This window comes from Thamnophis elegans, chromosome 2, assembly GCF_009769535.1.
Source record: "Thamnophis elegans isolate rThaEle1 chromosome 2, rThaEle1.pri, whole genome shotgun sequence".
In the NCBI taxonomy this organism is placed as follows: domain Eukaryota; kingdom Metazoa; phylum Chordata; class Lepidosauria; order Squamata; family Colubridae; genus Thamnophis; species Thamnophis elegans.
In genome coordinates this window covers 144,273,520-144,295,786 of record NC_045542.1, presented here as the reverse complement: position 1 = coordinate 144,295,786, position 22,267 = coordinate 144,273,520, and the positions used below count along the sequence as shown (strand labels likewise).

The window sequence follows — 22,267 nt, the reverse complement described above, 5'->3', positions numbered from 1 at the left end:
GCATGACGAACGGGCCACATGGAGACTCCTGGGAGGGCAGGGAGGGGTGGGCATGGCCAGCCAGTGGTGGCATTTGAGGGTTTGCCAAACAGGACAGAATCCTAGCTAGAGGATCGGCCGAACTTGTGCGAATCCCCAGCAGCCCACCCCTGCCCCTCTCCTAGAGATAGAAAGATCTAGGTCAGTGACGGTGAGCCTTTGGGGCTAGGTGTGTCAAAAGTTCGGAAAGTCCTAACTTGATTTTGCTGTGGGTCATTTTTGTCTCCCACCACAAAATACAAGCAATTATTTACATGTTTATTTGTTCTTTGTAAAAAATGCAGTCCAGTCATGAATGGTGCGATATATTGTATAAAGGAATGTCAAATAGTTACAAAAGAAAAAAAAGTGAAGCAAATTCCTTTTTGGAGTCTGGCTTTCAAAAATACTTGTTGTTGGGAGTTGGTGAATTTGGCATGTCACCCAAAACATCATGGTGTGGCTCTTTTGACAGACATGTCATACATTCATCATCACTGATCTAGTTATTTATTATTGTATTCATTCCCAGCCCTTCTCTGGAAGGGTGTCTTGTCCTAGGCCAAACATACAGAAACATAGCAGGCAGATAACACAAATTTTATTGTTGGTTATTTACTATACCTGTCCAAATGGCAGGAATGTTGTTACCACCATACACATATACATACACTGGAGAGAATTTCCCAAAGTCAAGGAAGCTAGTCTTAATCAAATCCACCAAAGTTTCCAAGTCTGAAGTAGAAGGCAAAAGAGTAGTCAGGGGGAGGCCCAAGGGTCAGAGCATCACAGAAAGTTTGTTAGAACCCCCCCCAAAAAAGTTGTGGGATTCAAAGTCAACATTCAGGACACATGGAAACTCAGAGCCAGGTAGGTGCTGTGGTTAGAATGCGGTATTGTAGGCTAATTCTGCCGACAGCCAGCGGTTCGTTTCTCACCAGGCTTAAGGTTGACTCAGCCTTCCATCCTTCCAAGGTTAGTAAAATGAGGACCCCAGTGTGTCTGGGGCAATACGCTGATTCTGTAAACTGCTTAGAGAAGGCTATAAAGCTCTGTGAAGCGGTATATAAATCTAAGGGCTATTGCTATTGTTATCTTGATTAGCGGAGAGATGTTACCAACCAAGAGATTTGGGTTTTGCTATTCTGCAAAGTAGAGCTCCTGATAAGTGAAAGCAACCACAACCACTTGTGAAGAGTCTCAACACTAGTTCGTTGCTAGTCAACTATGTTTGCAAGACTGACCTCATTTTCCTGGAAACAACAAGCTAAGGCTTCAAGGATTCTGGAGGAGATCAGGCATGTACTGCTTCCTGCAGCACAGTAACGCCAAACCTGAGCCCCTCTTAACCATGACCCGTCAAAAGCGCGAACGTCATAAGCGCGCCGACAACACCGCGGCGCTAAAACCGCGATGTCAAAAGCGCGCCGACAACAGCGCGCCGACAGAAGCGCGATTTAATTTAAGATAAGATTTACAGTTAGGTTTAGGTTTAGGGTTAGGTTTAGGGTTAGGTTTAGGGTTAGGTTTAGGGTTAGGTTTAGGGTTAGGTTTAGGGTTAGGTTTAGGGTTAGGTTTAGGGTTACGTTACAGCGCGCTTCTGTCGGTGCGCTTTTGTCGGCGCGCTTTAGGGCTAATTAGTCGCTCATTCGTCGCGCGGTTTTGTCACCGCGCTTTAGACACCACGGTTTAGTCAGGCGCGCTTTTGTTGTGCGCGCATTTGTGGTGGAACCCCTCTTAACACACCCCTCCAGTCTAGCTGGAGATTCCACCACACCCAGTGCCAGTGCCACCATGCCAGGAGAACACAACTCCCTTCTCTCAAGAAGCACCTTTGCTTTACTCTCTTCTCCACATGAACAAATCTTTGCTTTGGGTGGAGGTGGCAGGTCAGGCTCCTCAACTTCAGACACAGCGGCTGCTTCTGTTGATTACCCGATGACTCTGCCTCAGGTATTTGCTGTTCCTGAGGCAATGGTTCATCTGGTAATCCTGAAGCAGGTTGCGCATTGCCAGTCACTTCATCTGATCTCACCAAAACAAAGGGCAATGGTGCACATGGGGAGGGGGTCTCCCCTCATTTTATCCTGCAAGGTAGGTGGGATGAAGAGAAACAATCAGTCTACTGTCACCCAGTGAATTCCAAAGTTGAGAAAGTTGAGCCTTCAGAGCAGTGGTGGGTTTTCTGGATCCCGGTGCAACTGATACGGTGCAACGAGGCTGGGCGTCCACCACATGAATGCGTGCAGCACGCACATGTGTACTTGACGCCTGTGACGCCTCCGCGACGTCTCCATGATGCCTCCGTGACGCTACAGCTGCTTGGCGGAGTGTCGCGCAGGTGCCGTATGCTCTGCACGCAAGCGCAGAAGCTCCAAACAAAGAGCTCAAATACCGGTAAGGAGCGCGGGTGGGCGGGCCCTCTGGAGCATCATACTGGAACGGTACCCAGTGCTCCCAGCAGCTACTGGTATGCCCGTACCGGGGCTTATCGGTTGTATCCCACCACTGCTCCAGAATCATGTTTCTCAGCCTTGGCAACTGAAGATGTGCTGACTTCAACTCCCAGAATTGCCGAACTAGCATGTTGTTCTTTGACCCCAGGCATAGCTCCCAACCAATCATAATCTACCGATGTTGTCATGGAATCCTTTGTCCCTTAAAAAATGCATTCCATGAGTATATTAATATACATGCATGTTTATTCTGTGTACTTTGTTTTGTGCTCTGTTTGTTTATTATAATATAAACTGAATTAGATAATTAGGGAAAAAGGCTGGCCTTGCCCAGACTAACAGGCTATCTGATCTCTTTGGAAAGCTGACAAGCAAGGCATGCTGGTAATCACATACCCTTGTTTGCATTTCTCTCAGCAACTATTAACTTATGATCGATTTATTTACATAGAAATCTTGCCTTTCTTCCAAAAAATGCAGGCTAGCATTCTTGCAGCACATTAGGCTGAGATTTCCTGAATAAATTGCAATTGACTGGGTTCACACACAAGGGTTAAATGGTTAAGAAGCTGGCCTAGAAACCAGGAGTTCTAGTCCCACTTTATTCGTGACAGACAACTTGGGCGATTTTGAGCCAGTCCCTCTCTCTCTCAGCCCAAGCCCACCTCACAGGGTTGTTGTTGTGGGGAAAATAGGGGGAAGGTGTGTGTGATACTTGGGTTACTCATAAAGTAACAAAGGTGGAATATAAATATAAATAAATAAAATCAGCCGACATACATGGCATGGTTTCCAAACTGATGGCTGCTTTCACACATCACTAAACTATCAGCAAACCATATTTAGGTTTAACACGAAGTAAATATATATCTAGGCACAGGGCCACTTCCTGTCCTTATTTTACCTATCAGGGGTATCTGTGCCGCTTTGTGACTGGCTGGAGATTTGAAATTGGGTCTCCTTGCCCTTAGTGCCATGATGGCGAACTTATGGCACACTTGGCCAAAGTGGCACGCAGAGCCATGTCACCTGGCACATGTGGCGTCGCCCATTCCTCTTCTGGATTTTTGGCGTGCATACGCACACGATGATCAGCTGGCCTTTGTGTATGCAGCAGTGCCAGAAACCAGAAGAGCTGGTCTTCCATTTTCTGGTGTGGCCATGCGTGCCAGCCAGCTGATCGTCGCATGTGCATGCGCAAGCAGTAACCAGAAGACTTGCTGGAATGAAACAGAAGTTAGTTTTCCAGTGCGCGCATGCTCCCTGGGCAGTTCCTCTTGTTGCAGACCAGATGAGCGCTCGCATACACACAAAGTGCTCCCTTTTCAGCACTCGGTGCCGAAAAGGTTTGCCATCACAGCCCTCGTGTAACGATTTCACTGCATACATCCCATTCACCGGATAAAAGATAAAAGAAATCCTCACCAAAGGCATCTCATTTTTACTACATAACTTCCAGCCAAGTCACCAAGAGTTACCTATTCAGACTTCCAAAGTCTTTCGGGCTTTTGGAACTTAGTTTTTTGAATTTAAAAAGAAGAATCCTGTGGTTTTCATGTTGCTAAACTTTACAAGGTGTGGTTGCAAAATATCCGCACTGCCCCAGGGGTATTTTCACGGTGGGCTCAAACGTCACGATGGATCAAATAGTGTGATTCAAGCTCCACCTCTTTTTTGTGCATCACACATGCAGAGGGATGGAACTGTCATACATATAAAGAGGGGCAGAGCTTCGATCACACTGTTGTGGCCACTACCTTAACATGCCTTTAGTAATGCCAGTTACCTTTTGACTGGCCAGCCAGCAGTGGAAAATTACAGAGAGCTGCTATTTCGGAGCTTGGTTGTATTCTTGCAGATGTTTCATTAGCCCTATGAAGCAGTATATAAGTCTAACTATTGCTAACTATTGCTAATATTCTCAGAACTACAAGGCGTGTGGTTTGCACCCTGTTTATAGTTTTCCCTGCCAGTGTTTGGTTGGTTTTCTCTTTAGTACTATGTTGTATGGATTGTGGTATTGTTTTCTGCTTAGTTTTTGTCTAGTGCTAATCCCTGCTTATCTGATTATTTGTTGCTGAAGAAGATGTGTTCTGGTTATTGTATTATGTTCTGTGTAATGTTTTCCCAATTGTGCTGGCTCTAGACATTGGGAACCATAGTCCTACCATAGTCCTAATATGGTATTTGAAGCGGAAAACTTTGTATCATATAGTACGAAGCTTGTAAATTCTCAAGACTTTTTTTCCATTATGTATTCAAGATGGACTGTGATTAATATGTATGTATGCATCTATGTATGCAACTATATATTTATGTTTTAGTGTCATTTTTGTATAATTTTTATTTTTGGATGCTGCTGCTATTCTATTATTATTGTTATTATTATTACGTTTGGGATGGGGACATTGGTGAGTGGTTTTCTTATTTTTGAGACCGGTAGATCAGAATTTCATTTTAATTTGTGCCATCGTGTACAGTAGGGAACGTGGTGGCTCAGTGGCCAAGACACTGAGCTTGCCAATCAGAAAGGTCAGCAGTTTGGTGGTTCAAATCCCTAGCACCACGTAACAGAGTGAGCTCCCGTTACTTGTCCCAGCTTCTGCCACCCTAGCAGTTCGAAAGCATGTTAAAATGCAAGTAGAAAAAGTAAGAACCACCTTTGGTGGGAAGGTAACAGAGTTCCATGCGCCTTCAGCTTTTAGTCATGCCAGCCACATGACCAGGCAGACGTCTTGGACAGCGCTGGCTCTTTGGCTTTCAAATGGAGATGAGCACTGCCCCCTAGAGTTGGGAATGATTAGCATATATGTGTGAGGGGAACCTTTACCTTTATCTATTGTGTACAGTATACAGGAAAATGACAATAAAAGATTATTCAATTCAATTCAATCTGGGTGAGAAAAGCTCTTTGATTCCCCCCCCTCTTTCCTTTCTAGTGGTCCCTGCAGTACAACTGCTTCCCAGTAGCTCTCAGTGGGGAGCTGCATCTCAGAGTCTTCACGTGGCCTCGTTATCGTTCTGCAGGTGTGTTACAACTCACGCACCATGGACCAGGTGAGTTCTCCAGAAATAAGAAATGGAGCAATAAATCCATTTGATAAAATCAGCCTGAACCTCCCAACTCATTGTATGTCTCTGTTGTGTTCTGTTCATAGACTGTACCTGGCCCAAAGCCACAGATGCCATTCACCTGTGCCAAGGTATGCTCTAATGCGCCGATTTTCCCATCAATACTTTTCCCTTTGTGTAGGCATCAACAGGGATTCAAGCAACTCCCAGCATTCCTTCTTGTAGCATAAAAGAACCACGTTTTTCCTTGGATCAAACCTAAGGTGACCAGATTTTCAGATTGGTAAAGAGGGACACCTTTGACCGGGGGGCGGGGGGGGGGGGGGCTTGATTAAAAAATTGATATTTTGTCAAAAGGTCACCCCAGGACACTGAAACCAGCATAAATACGAATCTGTTGCCAAAATTTTGATCACGTGACCATGAGGATGCTGCAATGGTCGCTAAGTGTGAAAAATGGTCGCAACGGTCGCTAAGTGTGAAAAATGGTCATCAGTCACTTTTTTCAATGCCATTGTAACTTTGGTCACTAAATGTTTTCCCCCTCCTCGAGACACCTCACTTCTTCCTTCATTCCTCTTGCTTATCTACCTTCACCTTATCCATCTTCTGCTCTTTCCCTCTCTTCCTTCCTTTCTCCTTCCATCCTCTCTTCTTTCCTCACTCACTCCCTTCCTCCTTTTCTCTTCCTTCCTCCTTCCATTCTTTCAGCTTCATTTCTTTTGCCTATCTACCTTCTCTGTTTTTTTACTCTTTCCATTTCTCTCTTCTGTTCCTTCCTCCTTCCCTCCTTTCCTATTTCTTCCTTCTTCCTTCCTTCTGCCTATCTATCTTCACCTTCTCTGTCTTTCTGCTCTTTCCCTGTCTTATTTCCCTAAAATCTTGTGGCTCATCTTAACTCAAAGTGTTCTCTCTTCCTTCCAGCCCATTTTTCTTTTCTTTTTTTAAAGTTTACAAAGTAATTTTCACCAATTCAGTGGAAAAAAGAAAACAGACAGCCCTCTGTCTCAATACACACATTCAAATAGAGAGAAGTTCCCTAAGGATGGGCTCTCCAGCACAAGTCCCAAAGCTTGGAAGAGTAAACCTCTGGTTCCAGTGAATGATACAGATTGTATTCAGGCAGTTCTCTGTTCCAAAAAAATAATAATCTTGCAACGGGCCAGCTTTAAAACATCCCCACCCCTAATTGAGATACACTGGACAAAGGTCTCTTAAGAATGGGGTGTGTGTGCGAAGGAGAGAGAAAGGAAAAGTGAGAGTGTTTGTGAGTGGTGTGTGTATGTGAGACAGAGAATGACTGAGTGTGTTTGTGTGTGAGAGAGAGAAAGGAAGTTGAGCGTGAGTGGGGTGTTTGTGTATGTGAAAGAGAGTATGATTGAGTGTGTGTTTGTGTGTGTGAGAGAGAGAGGAAGAGGAATCCCTGCCCTGAAAAGGGAGCATCCTCCGAAGAGAGCAAACAAGCCCTTTGCAGGCAGGAGGCGGTGAGCGCTGCTTCCCCAAGGGAGCTGCGCGCCTTATCTTGCAACAGCCGGGAAGCTCTGCCGCCTGTCCGGCCGGTTCCCAAGATTTAGGCGGCTCCCCGCAAGCGAGGACGGGCCCGCCGTCTTAAGTAAGGGCGAGAACCGGGCTCGCCCTGCGCAGCTCCTGAAGACAGTTTGCGAACCAAGCCTTTCCTTAGAGGATCTCCTGCAAGAGCCGCTCGGCGAGGGATCTGCTTAGGTGGCTGGATCCGGGGTGAACGGGAGGCTGGGGTGGGCACGGAGGCGCGAGCGGAGGGCGGAGAAGAGCAGCGCCATCGTCGCCTTCGCTCTTTCTCACGCCTTTCCCTCCCGTTGGCCGCCAGTTTTTATGACAGTTACAATATCCTGGGATCATGCAATTACCATTTGCGGCTTTCTGACAAGCAAAGTCAATGGGGAAGGCAGATTCATTTAACAACCGGGTTACTAACATCATAATGGCAGCGATTCATTTAACAACTGTAGCAAGAAAGATCATAAAATGGAACAAAATTCAGTTAAATCTGTAGCTTGGTAATGGAAATTTTGGGCTGAAATGTGGTCGTAAGTCGAGGATTACCTGTCTTTGTTTATTTATATTCCACCTTTAATATTTTAGTAAATAACTCAAAGCAGCAAACATGCCTAATACTCCTTCCTCCTCCTATCCCCCCCACTCCCAACTATAACCCTGGGAGCTGAGTTTAGCTGCAAGAGAGAGCCAGCTGGGTGATTTTTTAAAATGATTATTCTTGCTTCAAACTTAATGAGATTAATCAATTTCATCATATTGGGCTATTTACTTGGGTTTTTTAAAAAACATATTTCATTTGTGGGTCCTCTCCTGGACACAGTCCTGTGTGTAGATGCCCTACTGCTGGTCTTGGCCCATACTCAAAAGGCTTTAGAGATGAGATAGTTGCCTGCATAAAAAAAAGAAAGGATTTAAGTAGTAAAAAAGATAACAGGGGAACAGCCAACCATCTAGGACAGTGATGGGCAACCTTTTTGGCGTGGTGTGTCAAAAATCGGCAAAAAATCGAGCATAACTCGCGTTGTGTGTCACTTCGACAAAAACATAATTTTGCGCAATTTATAGTTGCTGCTAATGGCGCTCACAGTTCCCGTTGGCACTCCGCTGTTCCCTGCTGTGGTGCGGTCGTAACCGACAGTCCCAGGAGTAGACTCTCTGTGCCGGCCTGACTGGAGAGAGGCGCGCACTGTTCCCGCGCTCCTCTCCTGCGGGTCCTCCCTCGCCGCGCTGATGACGTGTGTGCGCACGGCACGCACGCCTTACCAGCAGCCCCTGCGCTCAGAAAGGGGCGGCGGCGATACAGTAAGTGAGTGTGGGCGGGGGAGATCACACGTCCCGCCCCCCCCGTTCCTCCAGCACAGATTCTTTCATCGTCGGCGGCCGTGCAGGAGCTGAGGATGAATCGCATGAAATCCTGTGCGTGTCACCCCAAATGGCTACGCGTGTCAGCACTGACACGCGTGTCATAGGTTCGCCATCACTGATCTAGGAAGATTAGATGCTTTTTGGCCTCCCAGGAAACAAAAGCCACATTTGGATTATGCAAAACTGGACAACTGATTTGAGCCCTCAATGCTGTGGAATGCTAATAGCAAATTTTGTCTTACAGTGCCAAGTTTATCCATTTCTGTGGGACTACAGTCAGCGATTCTACATGTGGAAAACATCCCTAAGGGACAACAATTCAAATTGTGGCTCTATCTGAATCGGACGGTCGGATTTATAGGTTTTGATCAGGCGACTCCCAGGTTGCTGGTAAGTGAAGGTTTCCCCCAGTGTTTGTCCTGCCTAGTACTTCCCGGTCAAGAACAGGGTAATCCTTGCTTAACAACAGCAATTGGAGCCAATTTTTCTGTCGTTAAACGATGCAAGCATAACGTGGGTGGTCACACGAACCTCATCGCTTAACAACAGCAATCCTGGCACTCCCATTACTGTTGTTAAGTGAGGATCACAGGATTTTAAGCGAGTCCCAGGAGAGTCGCAAACAGGCTGGCAGGCAAGTAAGTGGCTGCTTTTGGTGGGAGAAGGTCAGGGGTGAGATCCTACCGGTTTGACAACTGGTTTGCTGAGCGCATGTACGCAGTTTACAGAGAAATCACCTTCTACATTACTGCTGGGGAGGAAAACAGCTGAGGTGTGGAATCCACTCTGCCATGCCTGTCAGATGGGCTTCAGAAAAGAGAATATAGGTGAGCATAGCGTGGGGTGGGGTGGGGTGGGTTTCCAGATGAAAGTTGGAGCTACCGATTTGCCCAAACGGGTCCAAACCAGTAGAATCCCACCCCTGGAGAAGGCGCACAATTGGCTGGTGAGACACTGAGTGGGATCAGGAGTGACTGCTGCATGGGGACAGAGTGTCAGACCTGCCCCAACTTAGACATTTAAGAAAGAAAGACTCTCAACTCCATCTGGTTGAAGTGATAGAGTTTTTTTAAAAACTCTAGTTTATTTTTTTTTAACTAAAATTAAATGGTTGCAGCAAAAGTAAAGCTAGATCTGAGTAATTGATTGTCAAGTGCCCAGCTTGTGTTCACATGACTGTTGTGGCCCACCAGCGGCCAGCAGAGCTGGCAGCAGATTCAGACAGTGAGGAGGTTGGGGAGGAACATGGGCCAGTCCTGGAGTCTGGGGAAGGCTCTGATGAGGGCTCTGCGTCGGAGGCAGAGAGGGGGCCAGGGCTGTCTGACAGTTATCAGCTGCCTCCAGAGCTAGACAGCAGTGAGGCAGAGGAACAGCTGGAGCCTGTTCGCATGCGCAGAGCTGCGAGAAGAAAAGAACAGCTCAGAAATCAGGGTGGATTTGGGAGTAAAGCCACAGGTGATTGGTAAATGGAACCTTCCAATAGGAAATAAAAGAGGAGTGAAAGAAGAGTGGGCTTTTGGAGGAAACAATTCGTTCATTTCTTAGTTCATTTCAGAAGTATGAAGATCTGTTCCTGAATCACAGAGACTCTGTGCCAAGTCTTTCCTTGGACAGCTCTGCCTTTGGAAAATATTTACATGGCAGCTTTCCAAGCTAGATAATCTCTGTGGTCATCAATTCAACTTTGAAAGATTGTTTACCAGGCCTTTGCTGAATGTGAATGAGAGAAATTCACATTCGTTTAATAAAAAGGGGTTTTGTCGGGACCAGGAATCTGCTTCGTGCTTTTTGGGGAAGCCTGGGTCAGAACAATGACTGCAGAGACAATGTGATTGCTGGAAGTCAAAAGTACCACCCGTTCAGTGCCATTGAAACTTTGAATTGTCACCGAACAAGTGCTTGTTAAACGAGGACTACCTGCATATTGTTTTTTTTCTTGGATGCATATAAACCTTGCTCATTTTGTTACTGCCTCCAAATGAAGATGCTATGGAGCTTCAGGGAATCAGATCTCCAGGGTTTTATTCCTAACTCAAGGAAAGAATGACTAAAATCAAGGGATTTCCCATCGTTGTTATTAAGGATAACAAGATGTTTCTTCTTGTTGAAATCAGACAACTGAGATGGAAATCAGAAACAGTTGTTATTTCAGCCTAAAGAAAAAGCAAGTGTCAGCCCTATAAGTGTAGACCAGACTAAGAAACTAATACCACCCAGGACTATTTTTATTGTAACAGCTATAAAGTTATCTGTGAACTGCCGGTTTTGGGATTCAAATAATTTAACAACTGGCTCTTTGCCCTAATGACTGGCCATAGTGGGCATGGCCAGTGGATGTAATAGGCAGCACTTGGCCTCCTACACCTCCCTGGCAGCAAAAATGGGCCATGGGGGGGTGCCCCCCACATTTTGGGCCTAGTAGACCTCCCTGCAGCCTCCTGGAAGCAAACACAGGCTGTGAGGGGGCCACACCACACTCCCCGCCTGTGCCCCATTTTGGGCCTAGTAGGCCTCTCTGCAGCTTCCTGGGAGCCAAAACGGGCTGGGGGGGGGACTCCTGGAAGGGGTGGGCCAGTTAGCAATTTAACAGCTGTTTTGCCCAATCCGGCCCAAACTGGCTGAATCCCACCATTGACTGCTTCTCCCTGAGAAGGGATGCCTGCCCACTCCATCAGATCAGATAGGATGGCATGCTCCAGGCCCTTTCCCTTAATTGTTGTCATCTAGCCACAACTGTGAAGCAAGTCTTGTCCATAGTAGCCTCTGTCCCATGGAACATCCTTCTCCTTGAAATCAGCGGCCATTCACCCAAGCTCATTACTAGCATCACATTGGAGAGAACAAGAACATACATTCGGTTTCACGGTTACTAAGTTTGTTGGCCGAGCAATGACAAAAATAGCCCAGGGATTGATTGAAGCCTGGGAAACGGGGCCCTTGTCAGTCAACAGGGGTGCTGATTTACTACCAGCTCATCAAGTAATTAGGAGCCAAGGGGCTAGGAGCACAAGGAAAGAACAACCAATGATTTAATAGCCGGCCAACAACACATCAATTAACAACTAAAAGCAACAGAAAACCAGGCACCACATAGAATGCATATAACAGCCCAGGACACACATTTTGGAGAGAGAAAAATTCCCTGAGGATGGTCTCCAGCATGAATCCAAAAGCTTGGAAGACTGAACGTCTGGTCTTGGTGTCCTACCCAGATTGGATCCCGCAACATTATCCCAAGACACATATATATGCCTTCATTTGCTCACCTTTCCTTTTAAGGCCTTAAAAAGCGTCTTTTTCTTCTAGGTATTAGACTAAAGTGAAGCTGGAGCCCAGTGGTTGCGATATTTATATATTGGGGTGTGTTTTTTAGGGGCTGCTAGAAGATGTTCCCTGGATACTAGTCTTTCTTTTTCTTCTATGTTTTTAATCACTGTTGCTGTGAGTTTCCCGGAATTATGGAATATAGGATGGGTAGCCATATATGTATTTAATTTTAGTCGAGATGGGTGGTATATAAATTTAATAAATGAAATAAAAACAAAAAAATTAGGAATCCTAGTATCCTGAAAACATCTGTGAAGTAGTACACCCTGATTTACTCACAGTTTCCTATCTCCCCCTAACCTAGGCTGGATCGGAGAATGTGACTTTACCAATCTCGCAGGTGTATCCTTGTCTCTGCTTTCAGGTAAGAACAATGCTTCAGAAGATCTCTCCCATAATTCTTTAGGCCACCTGCCCAGAGTTAAATCTGATATACAATTGCAGAGCAGACAATAAAGAACAAGATTAAGGCAGTTACGGTTAGGATATTTTAGCCCATTTTCTCACCTGCGGTATTTCTCAGAACTGCTTCTAGAGATGGAGAGATTGAGTACCTGTGGAGGGTTGGTTTCTTAGGTAGAAATGCATGACCTTGGACTGGTGCCAGAGGACTCACTGAGGAAGGGCAGGAAATCCCAAGATGAGATCTGTGGAGTGAATGTTTTTAACCTCTAACCAGCCGAAACCTAGAAGCTCCTGAATTATTTTAAATTAGGGAGGGACAAGCTGTAGTCCCCAGATGGAATCAGGCCTGCAAGGATATCATTTGTGACTTTTCCTGACCACACCAGGATTCACTGTAGTGTAAATGCTCCAATAAAATTGTAAATCTGCCATAGGTATAGGTTTTTTTTTAAGTCTATATTTTCCAAAACAGTCCAATATAGTAATGTTATAGTTACCATGTTTCCCTAAAAATATGACATGTCCTGAAAATAAGGCCATGCCAAACTTGTGGGGTGGGGTGGGCAAAAATATAAGTCCTCCCCTGAAAATAAGCCCTTTGGACACCCCCCCTCTGGCGAGGCAAAGTGCCACTCACCGACCTAGTGATATCCCGAAGGCACCAAGCCTTGGGAGCCGGGGGACGGGGGGGACAGACAAACTTGTGACTTGGCGCCTTCGGGATACCGCTGGGTCGGTGAGTGGCGCTCTGCCCAGCTGGAGAGGGGGGTTGCCAAGCAGCTGCTCGTGAATGCAGTCACCTCATGGGTGGGACAGCACAACACAGCCGTTTGCCTCTGAGGCTGTGCCCGTGTCCTCCTGTCCCCACACCAGGCTCTTCGGGAGCCCGGTCACAAGACCAAGACCAAGGCCATATTTTGGGGTTCAAAAGAAAATAAGACCCAGTCTTATTTTCGGGGAAACACGGTATTAGCTTGTATGTTAAGATTTACTATTGATTTTTCTTTGGCTTTGCTATATTTGTAATTGTTATTGTGACATGGCACAACAACAAAACAGTCCCATTATTATCTTAGCATCATTGTCTCACCCATTCCAGCGCCAGGCTGTTAAAAATGTAGTGCAAGCCTCCTTCATCAAAACGTTCTCTATCCCTATTCTAACAGTGCCTGATTTACACTTGATTTTCTCAAAGCGCCTGGTGCGTACTCAATAAAACACTTCTTTTGAGAAAGCTGTCCCTCTCGGAGTGCTGAATTGGTTAGGTTCACCAGTTGGAACCTTGACACAAGGACTGGTTTCTAGATTAACATATTTTTCTGAGTATAAGACGCACCAAGATTTTGAAGAGGCAAATTTTTTTTAAAAAAGTTTTTGCACTCTGCAGACCCCCCCCAAAACAGCCCCGTTTTTCATTTTAAAAAAGGGCATGCATAGCCTTTAGGAGGCTTGTAGAGTGCTCCTGGAGGCTGGGGGTGGGGGGAATGAGCAAATAACGGCCCATTTTTTGCAGAAACTGGCTTGTTTTTGTCAAAAAAAGTGCATGCATAGCTTGTTTTTCACTCATTTTTGCCCTCCCCAGCCCCCAGGAGTACTCTGGAAGCCTCCTAAAGGCTATGCATGGTCATTTTTGCAAAAGGGGTGGAGTTTGAGGAGGCCAAAAATGCTATATTCAATGTATTTTCACCCTCTTTTTTGAGGGAAAAAGTTGCATCTTATACTCCGAAAAATACGGTATTTGTAACAAATGAGCTTTGGCAGGTGGCAGCACTTGGCTAACCTGATCTGAAGATCAGAAGCAAAGGCATGTTGAATCTAGTTAGTACCGAGATGGGAATTTAGGAAGCTTTTCCATGGTTATAGACTTGTCTGGGGCATTAAAAAAGCTTCCCAGAACAAGGCCACAACATGCATTCTGTGGCCAAAGAGCACTGTACAGATGTGCCTGCCAGAGCACCAAAAGCTGAGCTTTGACTGGATTGTCTGATTTGTTCCAAATGGGAGGGTAGCTTCAGATGCCCCCTGGCACCATCTGGTGACCTATTTCATGTTTGCAGCAATTCCCAGGTAGATTTTCCTCTTTTCTATGTCAGACTTTGTCTTGTGGGCTTAGTGTGCATTAATGGCAATCTACAACTGATGAAGCATAGGGTTGCACAGCATCACCCGCTGCTAGATAAGTCCTTTGAGAATAGTGACATCAAACGCCCTGTGTCATGAGGTTCCCCTCCCACATATGTTCTAGTCATTCCTGACTCTAGAGGGTGGTGCCCATCTTCATTTCAAAGACGGAGAGCCAGTCCTGTCCAAAGACGTCTTCATGGTCATGTGGCTGGCGTGACTAAACGCTGAAGGCGCATGGAACACTGTTATCTTCCCATTAAAGTGGTCCCTATTTTTCTACTGTCATTTTTATGTGCTTTCGAGCTGCTAGGTTGGCAGAAACTGGGACAAGTAACAGGAGCTCACTCCGTTACACAGCGCTAGGGATTCAAACCACTGAACTGCCGACCTTTCTGATCGACAAGCTCAGTGTCTTAGCCACTGAGCCACCGTGTCCCTCTTACCATCCTCAACCAGCTGTTAATGCCTGGAGGATGGTAGGGCAGGATAGGCCCCTCCCTCCCAGGATCATCCACAGGGGGTTTCAAAAAAGTCAAGATGGTGGCTGCAACTATGCAACTGCGGCCTTGAGCATATCTATACAGTCTTCCTTGTGTCAATCGGATGTATGAACAGACCAAATCAAAATAGGTCCACAGTTTCACACGACAGTCCCTACACTGGGTTGAGTCATGTGGCTTTAAGAAATGAGACCACAAGCCAGAGTTGATTCTAGACAACTGGGGATGGAAAGGGTCAGAGGTGGGTTCCTACCAGTTACGTATTCGGTAGAACCGGCTCGTCAAATCTACCGAACCGGCTAGAAGAGGTTCCACCAGTGGACCAGGAAAGCAGGCCACACCTACAGAAGAGGTTCTAAAAAATTTTGAAACCCACCACTAACTCACACCGTGGCACGACAAAACCGCGCTCGTCAAAATCGTGGTGATAAAATCGCGGCGCTAAAGCCGCGATGTCATCACCGTGCATCATCACTGCCGCGACCACAGCGCGGCAACAGAAGGGCGCTTTAAAACGGCGCCACGGCAGAAAGCCGATTTCAATTAAGGTAAGGGTTAGGATTAGGTTTAGGGGTTTGTTTTAGGGTTAGGTTTAGGGTTTGTTTTAGGGTTAGGTTTAGGGTTAGGTTTAGGGTTAGGTTTAGGGTTAGGTTTAGGGTTAGGGTTAGGATTAGGGTTAGGGTTAGGGTTAGGTTTATGGTTAGGTTTAGCGTTAGGTTTAGCGTTAGGTTTAGCGTTAGGTTTAGCGTTAGGTTTAGCGTTAGGTTTAGGGTACTGAGTGCTTGGGAATGCGCGGATTTCCCCTCCGCGATTATGTCATCACGGTAGGGTCGCGTTTTCCCTTAGCGCTTAGAACAGCGCGAATTAGTCTTCGCGCTTATGTCTCCGCGGATAAGGGCTTCGCGGATTTGTGGTGGAACCCACTCACACACACACACACACATACTCACACAGAGAAAGAGAAAGAAAGGAAGAAATAAATAAATAAAAAAAGAAAAAAGAAAAAGAGAGAGAGATGAAAGAAAAAAAGGAAAAACGGACAGAGAAACAAAAGGAAGGAAAGAGAGAGAGAGAGAGAGAGAGAGAAAGAAAGAAAGAAAGAAAGAAAGAAAGAAAGAGAGATAGAAAGAAAACACATGGCCAGCAAGCCACTCCCACCAGGTCACATGGCCGGCAAGCCACTCCTACAAAGGAGGCCACACCCACAGAGTAAGTTGGAAATTTTTTGAAACCCACCACTGGAAAGGGTAGAGAAGACTGTGGATCCAAGGGGCTTTGCTCTCCTTGAGAAGAGGTTACTCAACCTTGGTATTCCTCCCAGAGGTAGATATTGCAGAAGTATAAAAATCGGATGGATGGATGGATGGATGGATGGATGGATGGATGGATGGATGGGGAATGTTCTTTAAAGCCATCTTTCTCCCTCTCCTTATCCTCTCAAATATTGTGTTCATAGATCTGGCCCAATATTGAAGACCAAGCTGACACACCTCGAACTCATCTCTGTCCCTTTGCAAATGGTATGAAAATTGCATTTCATTCCGTTTTTAAGGCACATAGCGAATGGCTAAAATAAATGTAAATATATGCATATGCGGGGTAATGGGCTTGCTGGGAAGATGGGATCGCTTTGATAGAAGTGTCCCAAAGGTGGTTTTTCAGAAGGCAACTGGGCTTTCTTGTTTATTTTTTCTTTGAAGACATTTTGCTTCTCATCCAAGAAGCTTTTTTCAGCTCTGACTGGATGGCGGGGAATGGAAGGGTTTATATTCCTTGCAGGCAGCTGGTCATCTGTAGCTACAGATGTTTAGCTACGCAATTTGGGATGAATACTCTTTGAATGGTATGGTTATATGAACAGAAAAATTGCAAAGTACAGGAACCATTAGCACTAGTCAGATGACCTTAAGGACACAGATAAATCTTCATGAGCTTCAACGACCCTCAAAAAGGATGCAAACAGTGGTGGGCTTCAAATAATTTAACAACCGGTTCTCTGCCCTAATGACTGGCTGGGTGGGTGTGGCTGGGTAGCCTGGCTGGGGGTGGCCATGACTGGGGGGGGCATGACAGCACTCAACCTCCTGCAGCACTCTGCCAGTCAAAACGGGGCTTGGGGGTTAATTACAAAATGTGGGTTTTGCTTTGTGACATCCATATCCAGCGAGCAAGGGGTGTGAACTGCAGAGAAAATACACTTTTGCTTGGTTATGAAGAAATATTCCCCAAAGTCAGATGTACACTAAATGTAGGCTGACTTTTAGCTATGCACCTCCCCAGCAAACAGCAAATTTTGAAGCTCCAGGTAAAGAGGATTTATTTTAGGATGAGTAACCACAGTTTGCATGTTGGAGGTTCTTAAAGTAATGCTGCTCTCCGAACTGGTAAAAAACTTAACAATCGATTCGCCTGAACCGGTGCAAACTGGCTGCAGCCCACCTCTGGATGCAAATGATGAGCTGTCTGCAAGGAATATAAATCCTTCCATTCCCCACCATTCAGTCAGAGCTGAAGAAGCTTCTTGGATGAGAAATGAAAAAACTAAGTTTTTTCAAAGAGAAAAGCAAGAAAGTCCAGTTGCCTCCTGAAAAAGCATCTCAGACCTGGATGGCTGAGAATCCCTACAGACATTGATAGAAGTGCAACCTTTCATTTCAGACCCAACAGCTTTGGCCGCGGCCTGGACAAACAGCCTCTTGGAAGTTAACGCTACTGGTGGGAGTTTGAGCTGCTTGGTTTCTGCTCAGTGTGACCTTCAAGGAGAGCTGGTTCCCTGCTGGCAGATGGAAGATCTTGCCTGCCAACCTCTGCATCCCCATCTGCATCTGGTCCTCATTCCAGATGTAAGTAGAGAATGCAAAAAAATGGGGAAGAGAAATGACAATCAGGAGATGAAGAATAAGCTGAGTCTCGTGTCAGTATGCTGCCATTGCCAGGTTAAAGGAATTCTGGTAAAAAAATTCCACCAGGAATTACAAAACATAAATCTGATTGTTGCAACCTTTTCTTTCTTCCCTCCCCAATTTCTCTCTTTTTTTCCTTCTTGTTTCTTTTTTGTTCTTTCTCCCATTTTTGCACTAAACAGGAGTTTTCCCCTCCTTCCTTCCTTCCTTCCTTCCTTCCTTCCTTCCTTCCTTCCTTCCCTCCTTCCCTCCTTTCCTTCCTCTTTTGAAAGTCTGAGGACCCTGCTGAGAAATGATGCATCTGACATCTTCATTTCTCCAGAAGACCTTTAGGAGATGGAAGAGGTGGTCAAAAGACTCATAGTTGTAAAGAGATGCCATCTCCAAGAGTGTGTGCCATTAATAAATTTTAGTGCACACATATACACTCTCTCCAAAATACATAACTATATTTTTTGTGATGGAAACAATGAAAATAGTCATGGTTAAATATATGGAGTGTTGTTGTTGTAATTATTATTATTAGATTTCCCTCCCCGCACTTTTTAAGATACATTTTTGATCAACTCAATCCAGTGAACTTAATACTCCTGCCTCCTATTTTTCCCCACAACAACAACCTTGTGAGGTAGGTTGAACATACAGAGAACCCAAAGTCTCCCAGCTGGCTTTCTGTCCACATCAGAACTAAAACTCAGTCTCCTGATTTCTAGGCCTCACCTTAACCACTACACCATGCTGGCTCTGTTCCAAATACATCAATTTGATTTAATTAATTTAGGATCCAATCTGGGTCAGTCACCAGAACCAGAGGTTTTGTCTTCCGAGCTTTCAGACCAGTGGTGGGATTCACTTATCTTCCCTACTGGTTTGTAAATGTGAGCACACGTGCCACCTTCTGCACATGCGCACTGCCTTCTGTGCATGCGCAGAAGGTCACACATTATGTTGGGGTGGGTGGATGGAGCCTCTTGCAGCTGCCGCTACCGGTTCACCTAAACCGGAGAGGACTGGCTTAATACCACCTCTGTTTCATAGCAATAGCAATAGCAATAGCAGTTAGACTTATATACTGCTTCATAGGGCTTTCAGCCCTCTCTAAGCGGTTTACAGAGTCAGCATATCGCCCCCACAGTCTGGGTCCTCATTTCACCCACCTCGGAAGGATGGAAGGCTGAGTCAACCTTGAGCCGGTGAGATTAGAACCGCTGAACTGCAGATAACAGTCAGCTGAAGTGGCCTGCAGTACTGCACCCTAACCACTGCGCCACCTCGGCTCTGGAGCCCATCTTCAGGGAACTTGAAGGTTAGAGAGAAGTTTCCTGATGATGGGCTCCAGCACAAATCCGAAAGCTCGGAAGACAAAACGGCTGCTCCCGGTACCGACCCAGATTGGATCCTGCAACATTATCCTGGGACATGTATATTCACCTTCATTCATTAAAGTATTCCAACTGAATTTCATTACTTCTATGTAATGTTGACATTAATTGGTGAGATTGGTGTAGCTGCTTGCAGTCAGGTGAAAGCCGTGCTTTGCAGATGAGCAGAGCGTGCAGACATACAGTGCACACACATAATTTTGGTTTCCAGCCTTTCTGCATTGGGTTTGCTTGTAACAGAATTGATTTCCCCAATTTTCATAGGAAACACAGGAGTTCCCAAGACTGCGACCTCATCCCAACCTCTGTGTGCAGGTAGGAACATAGTTTTTTTTTTTTTAAATGGGCAACCTTACATTCAGTTTCCAAGGATCCTCCACAGGACTGGATTATTTTAGCAGACATCAAAAGTCAAAAAAAGGTTCTCTCATTGCTCTGAAATAGAGTTCGGACTGATTTACAGGAGAGAGGAAAAAAAGACCTGAAAAAGAAGGCATCTTCAATGACCTTTTGCTTCTTGGAGCTGCTGTTGTGGTTTTATTGACCTTCATCCACAGTCTGTCTCTTAATCAAGATCATGGTTTTCAACTTTGGCAATTTAGAGATGGCAGGAGGGCTGGGGAATTCTGGGAGTTGAAGTCCACATGTTTTAAAATGGCCAAGGTTGAAAAAAAACATGTCTAGATGTATAATGCCTGCTGTTTCCTGAGCAAGTCATATAAAATAACCATCGCCACTTGAGAGTCTGCTTTATGACTGTATCCAGCATGGAGCAAAATCTCTGCAAAATTACATGCTCCACATTTTATACAAATAAGACAGAGAGAGAGAGAGAGTATAATCCAACTACAAATAAAAGTCTGTTGTTGACTTCCACAGAAAAATTAAATCCTGAGACACTTTTCTTCCAATGTATTTCCCCATTGCGCTTCTATAAGTATCTATCCAGATTCAAATCTGGTCAAGAAAGCCACACGTATTATTACTAACTAGAAATGGTTCTCTTATGTGATTATGTGATAAGTGGTGGTGCCCATGAACGTGGTTCTGATAATCTCCCCAGATTCCAGCAATCCAACTTTTCCCTCTTTGTACAGGTAAGAAGGAATGGAAGTACCTACCTCCAAAGCTGCCTGCAGGATGGTAAGTGCTGATGTAGATGCATGCCAGACTGTTCACACAATTAGCACTTTGGTTTATTCGGCAACATTTATTTTAGCTCCAAAAGTGGTTCCAGAAAGCTCTTTAAGTGGGGAATGGTCAAAAGCCCACAGCACGACTATGGTGCACCAGAACAAATAATAACACATAAAGTTCAAAAATGTCCCCCCCCCAAGAAAAATTTCAAGGCACACTGGGATGATCTCAGCCACACCAGAAGCAATGAGATGGTAGGCTTCCTTAGATATCAAATCATATCATCTATACCATTTCAACTCTATGGTGCCTTATTATGGTGATTTTATTATGGTTTTATATTAAATTAATATTTTACCTCATATATTGTATTGTCTGCATACCTTTTATTTCTACATATTCTGTGTGTGTACAGTACAGTGTACAGTATATATATATATATATGTGTGTGTGTGTGTGTGTATGTGTGTATGTATGTATGTGTGTGTGTATGTATATATATATATGTATGTATGTATGTATGTATGTATGTATGTATATATATGTATATGTATATATATATGTTGTATTTGTGCTGATAAATAAATAAAGGATAAAATAAATACAACACAAATGTAACAAAGGCAACAGTAAAAATATTGGGTTTCTGTCTGGATGGTCTCTTGTGACGAGCCGATAGACAGAGAATGGAAGCAGTAAACTTCCTCCCATATTTGGGCATATATATATATAATTTTATATAATATATATTTGTGACCCATCAAATGCGCGCCCGACAAATGCGTGCCGACAAAACCGCGCTGACAAAACCGTGCCCGCCATCAACAAACAACATAGTGGGACGCGAAAACAACGTTATAAAGGGTTAGGGTTAGGGTTTGGGTTTGCGTTAGGGTTAGGGTTAGGGTTATAACGTTGTTTTCGCGCCCCATTATGTTGTTTGTTGATGGCAGGCACGGTTTCATCGGCGTGGTTTTGTCGGCGTGCATTTGTCTAGCGCACATTTGTCAGTGAACCATATATATTATACATTAATGATTGCATGACCTGTGTAGATGTTGTATGGTTCCAGAAGCAGTTTATGAAAATCAGTCATGAGGCTGATTTCAGAAATTAAATCCAATGAAAAATATTGTGGAAAATGAAATGGATGGGGTGGGTGTGGTGTGGTGTGAGAGAGGGAAAGCAGACTCAAACACTGGCTTTGTGATCCTGCCTGTGGTCAGGATGAGTCTTTACTCTTGGCCAAGATTCTAATTTGGACACAACTCTTTCCCTACCTTTGCTGCTCCTCTCTCTTCAGCAATCGATCTGTCCAGTGGTGGGTTTCAATTTTTTTTAGAACCTATTCTGTAGGTTCTGTTTTGTGGGAGTGGCTCGGCAGTCATGTGACTGGGTGGGCATGGCCAACTTGACATCACTCATGCACACTCAGTCACATGACACCCCTCCCCCACAACCAAGCCATGCCCAGGATGACAAAAAAAATTGTGACTCCGATGAAGGGAAAGTGGGGGGAGAGGGGGAAAACTTCAAAAAATAGACTGCTGAAGGATTTAGGGCTGAAATTGCATGCTGGGGAAAGCAATTGAGTTGATCGGAGAAGGGACAAGGAGGAATCCAGGAGAAAACTATCACATGCTGGGGAAAGCAATTGGGTTGATTGGAGAAGGCAGGACAGAGAGGAATCCAGGAGAAAACTATCACATGCTGCAGAAAGAACTTTGGGAGATTTTTGGGTGATAGTTTTCTCCTGGATTCCTCTCTGTCCTGCCTTCTCTGATCAATTCAATTGCTTTCCCCGCCTGCAGCCTCGGAGCCTCAGCTGGGTTGGCAAAGGAAGTAGGTGGGCGGGGCAAGCATGGTGTGGGTGGGTGGGGCAAGCAAGCAGATGGCAACCGGCAGGCAGGGGGAGCAAGCGGGGAAGGGGGCAGGCCAGGGGGAGGCATCATTCCGGTACAGGACCTCCGGAAGAAGACTGGTACGCCCATACCGGTGCATACGGCTGAAACCCACCCCTGGATCTGTCCCATTCAAAGAGC

The 22,267-nt window shown here is 45.3% G+C and overlaps 1 protein-coding gene across 1 annotated transcript in view; it reads left to right on the top strand.

Moving 5' to 3' along the window:
* Positions 1–22,267, top strand: part of IL17RC (interleukin 17 receptor C) — a 41,015-nt gene that overhangs the window by 10,850 nt on the left and 7,898 nt on the right. Inside the window, exons 6-13 of the mRNA XM_032212275.1 lie at positions 5,414–5,531; positions 5,633–5,677; positions 8,692–8,837; positions 12,079–12,138; positions 16,260–16,323; positions 17,462–17,646; positions 19,353–19,403; positions 20,186–20,231. Coding sequence (XP_032068166.1) covers positions 5,414–5,531; positions 5,633–5,677; positions 8,692–8,837; positions 12,079–12,138; positions 16,260–16,323; positions 17,462–17,646; positions 19,353–19,403; positions 20,186–20,231 — 715 coding nt within the window. The remainder of the gene's footprint in view (positions 1–5,413; positions 5,532–5,632; positions 5,678–8,691; positions 8,838–12,078; positions 12,139–16,259; positions 16,324–17,461; positions 17,647–19,352; positions 19,404–20,185; positions 20,232–22,267) is intronic.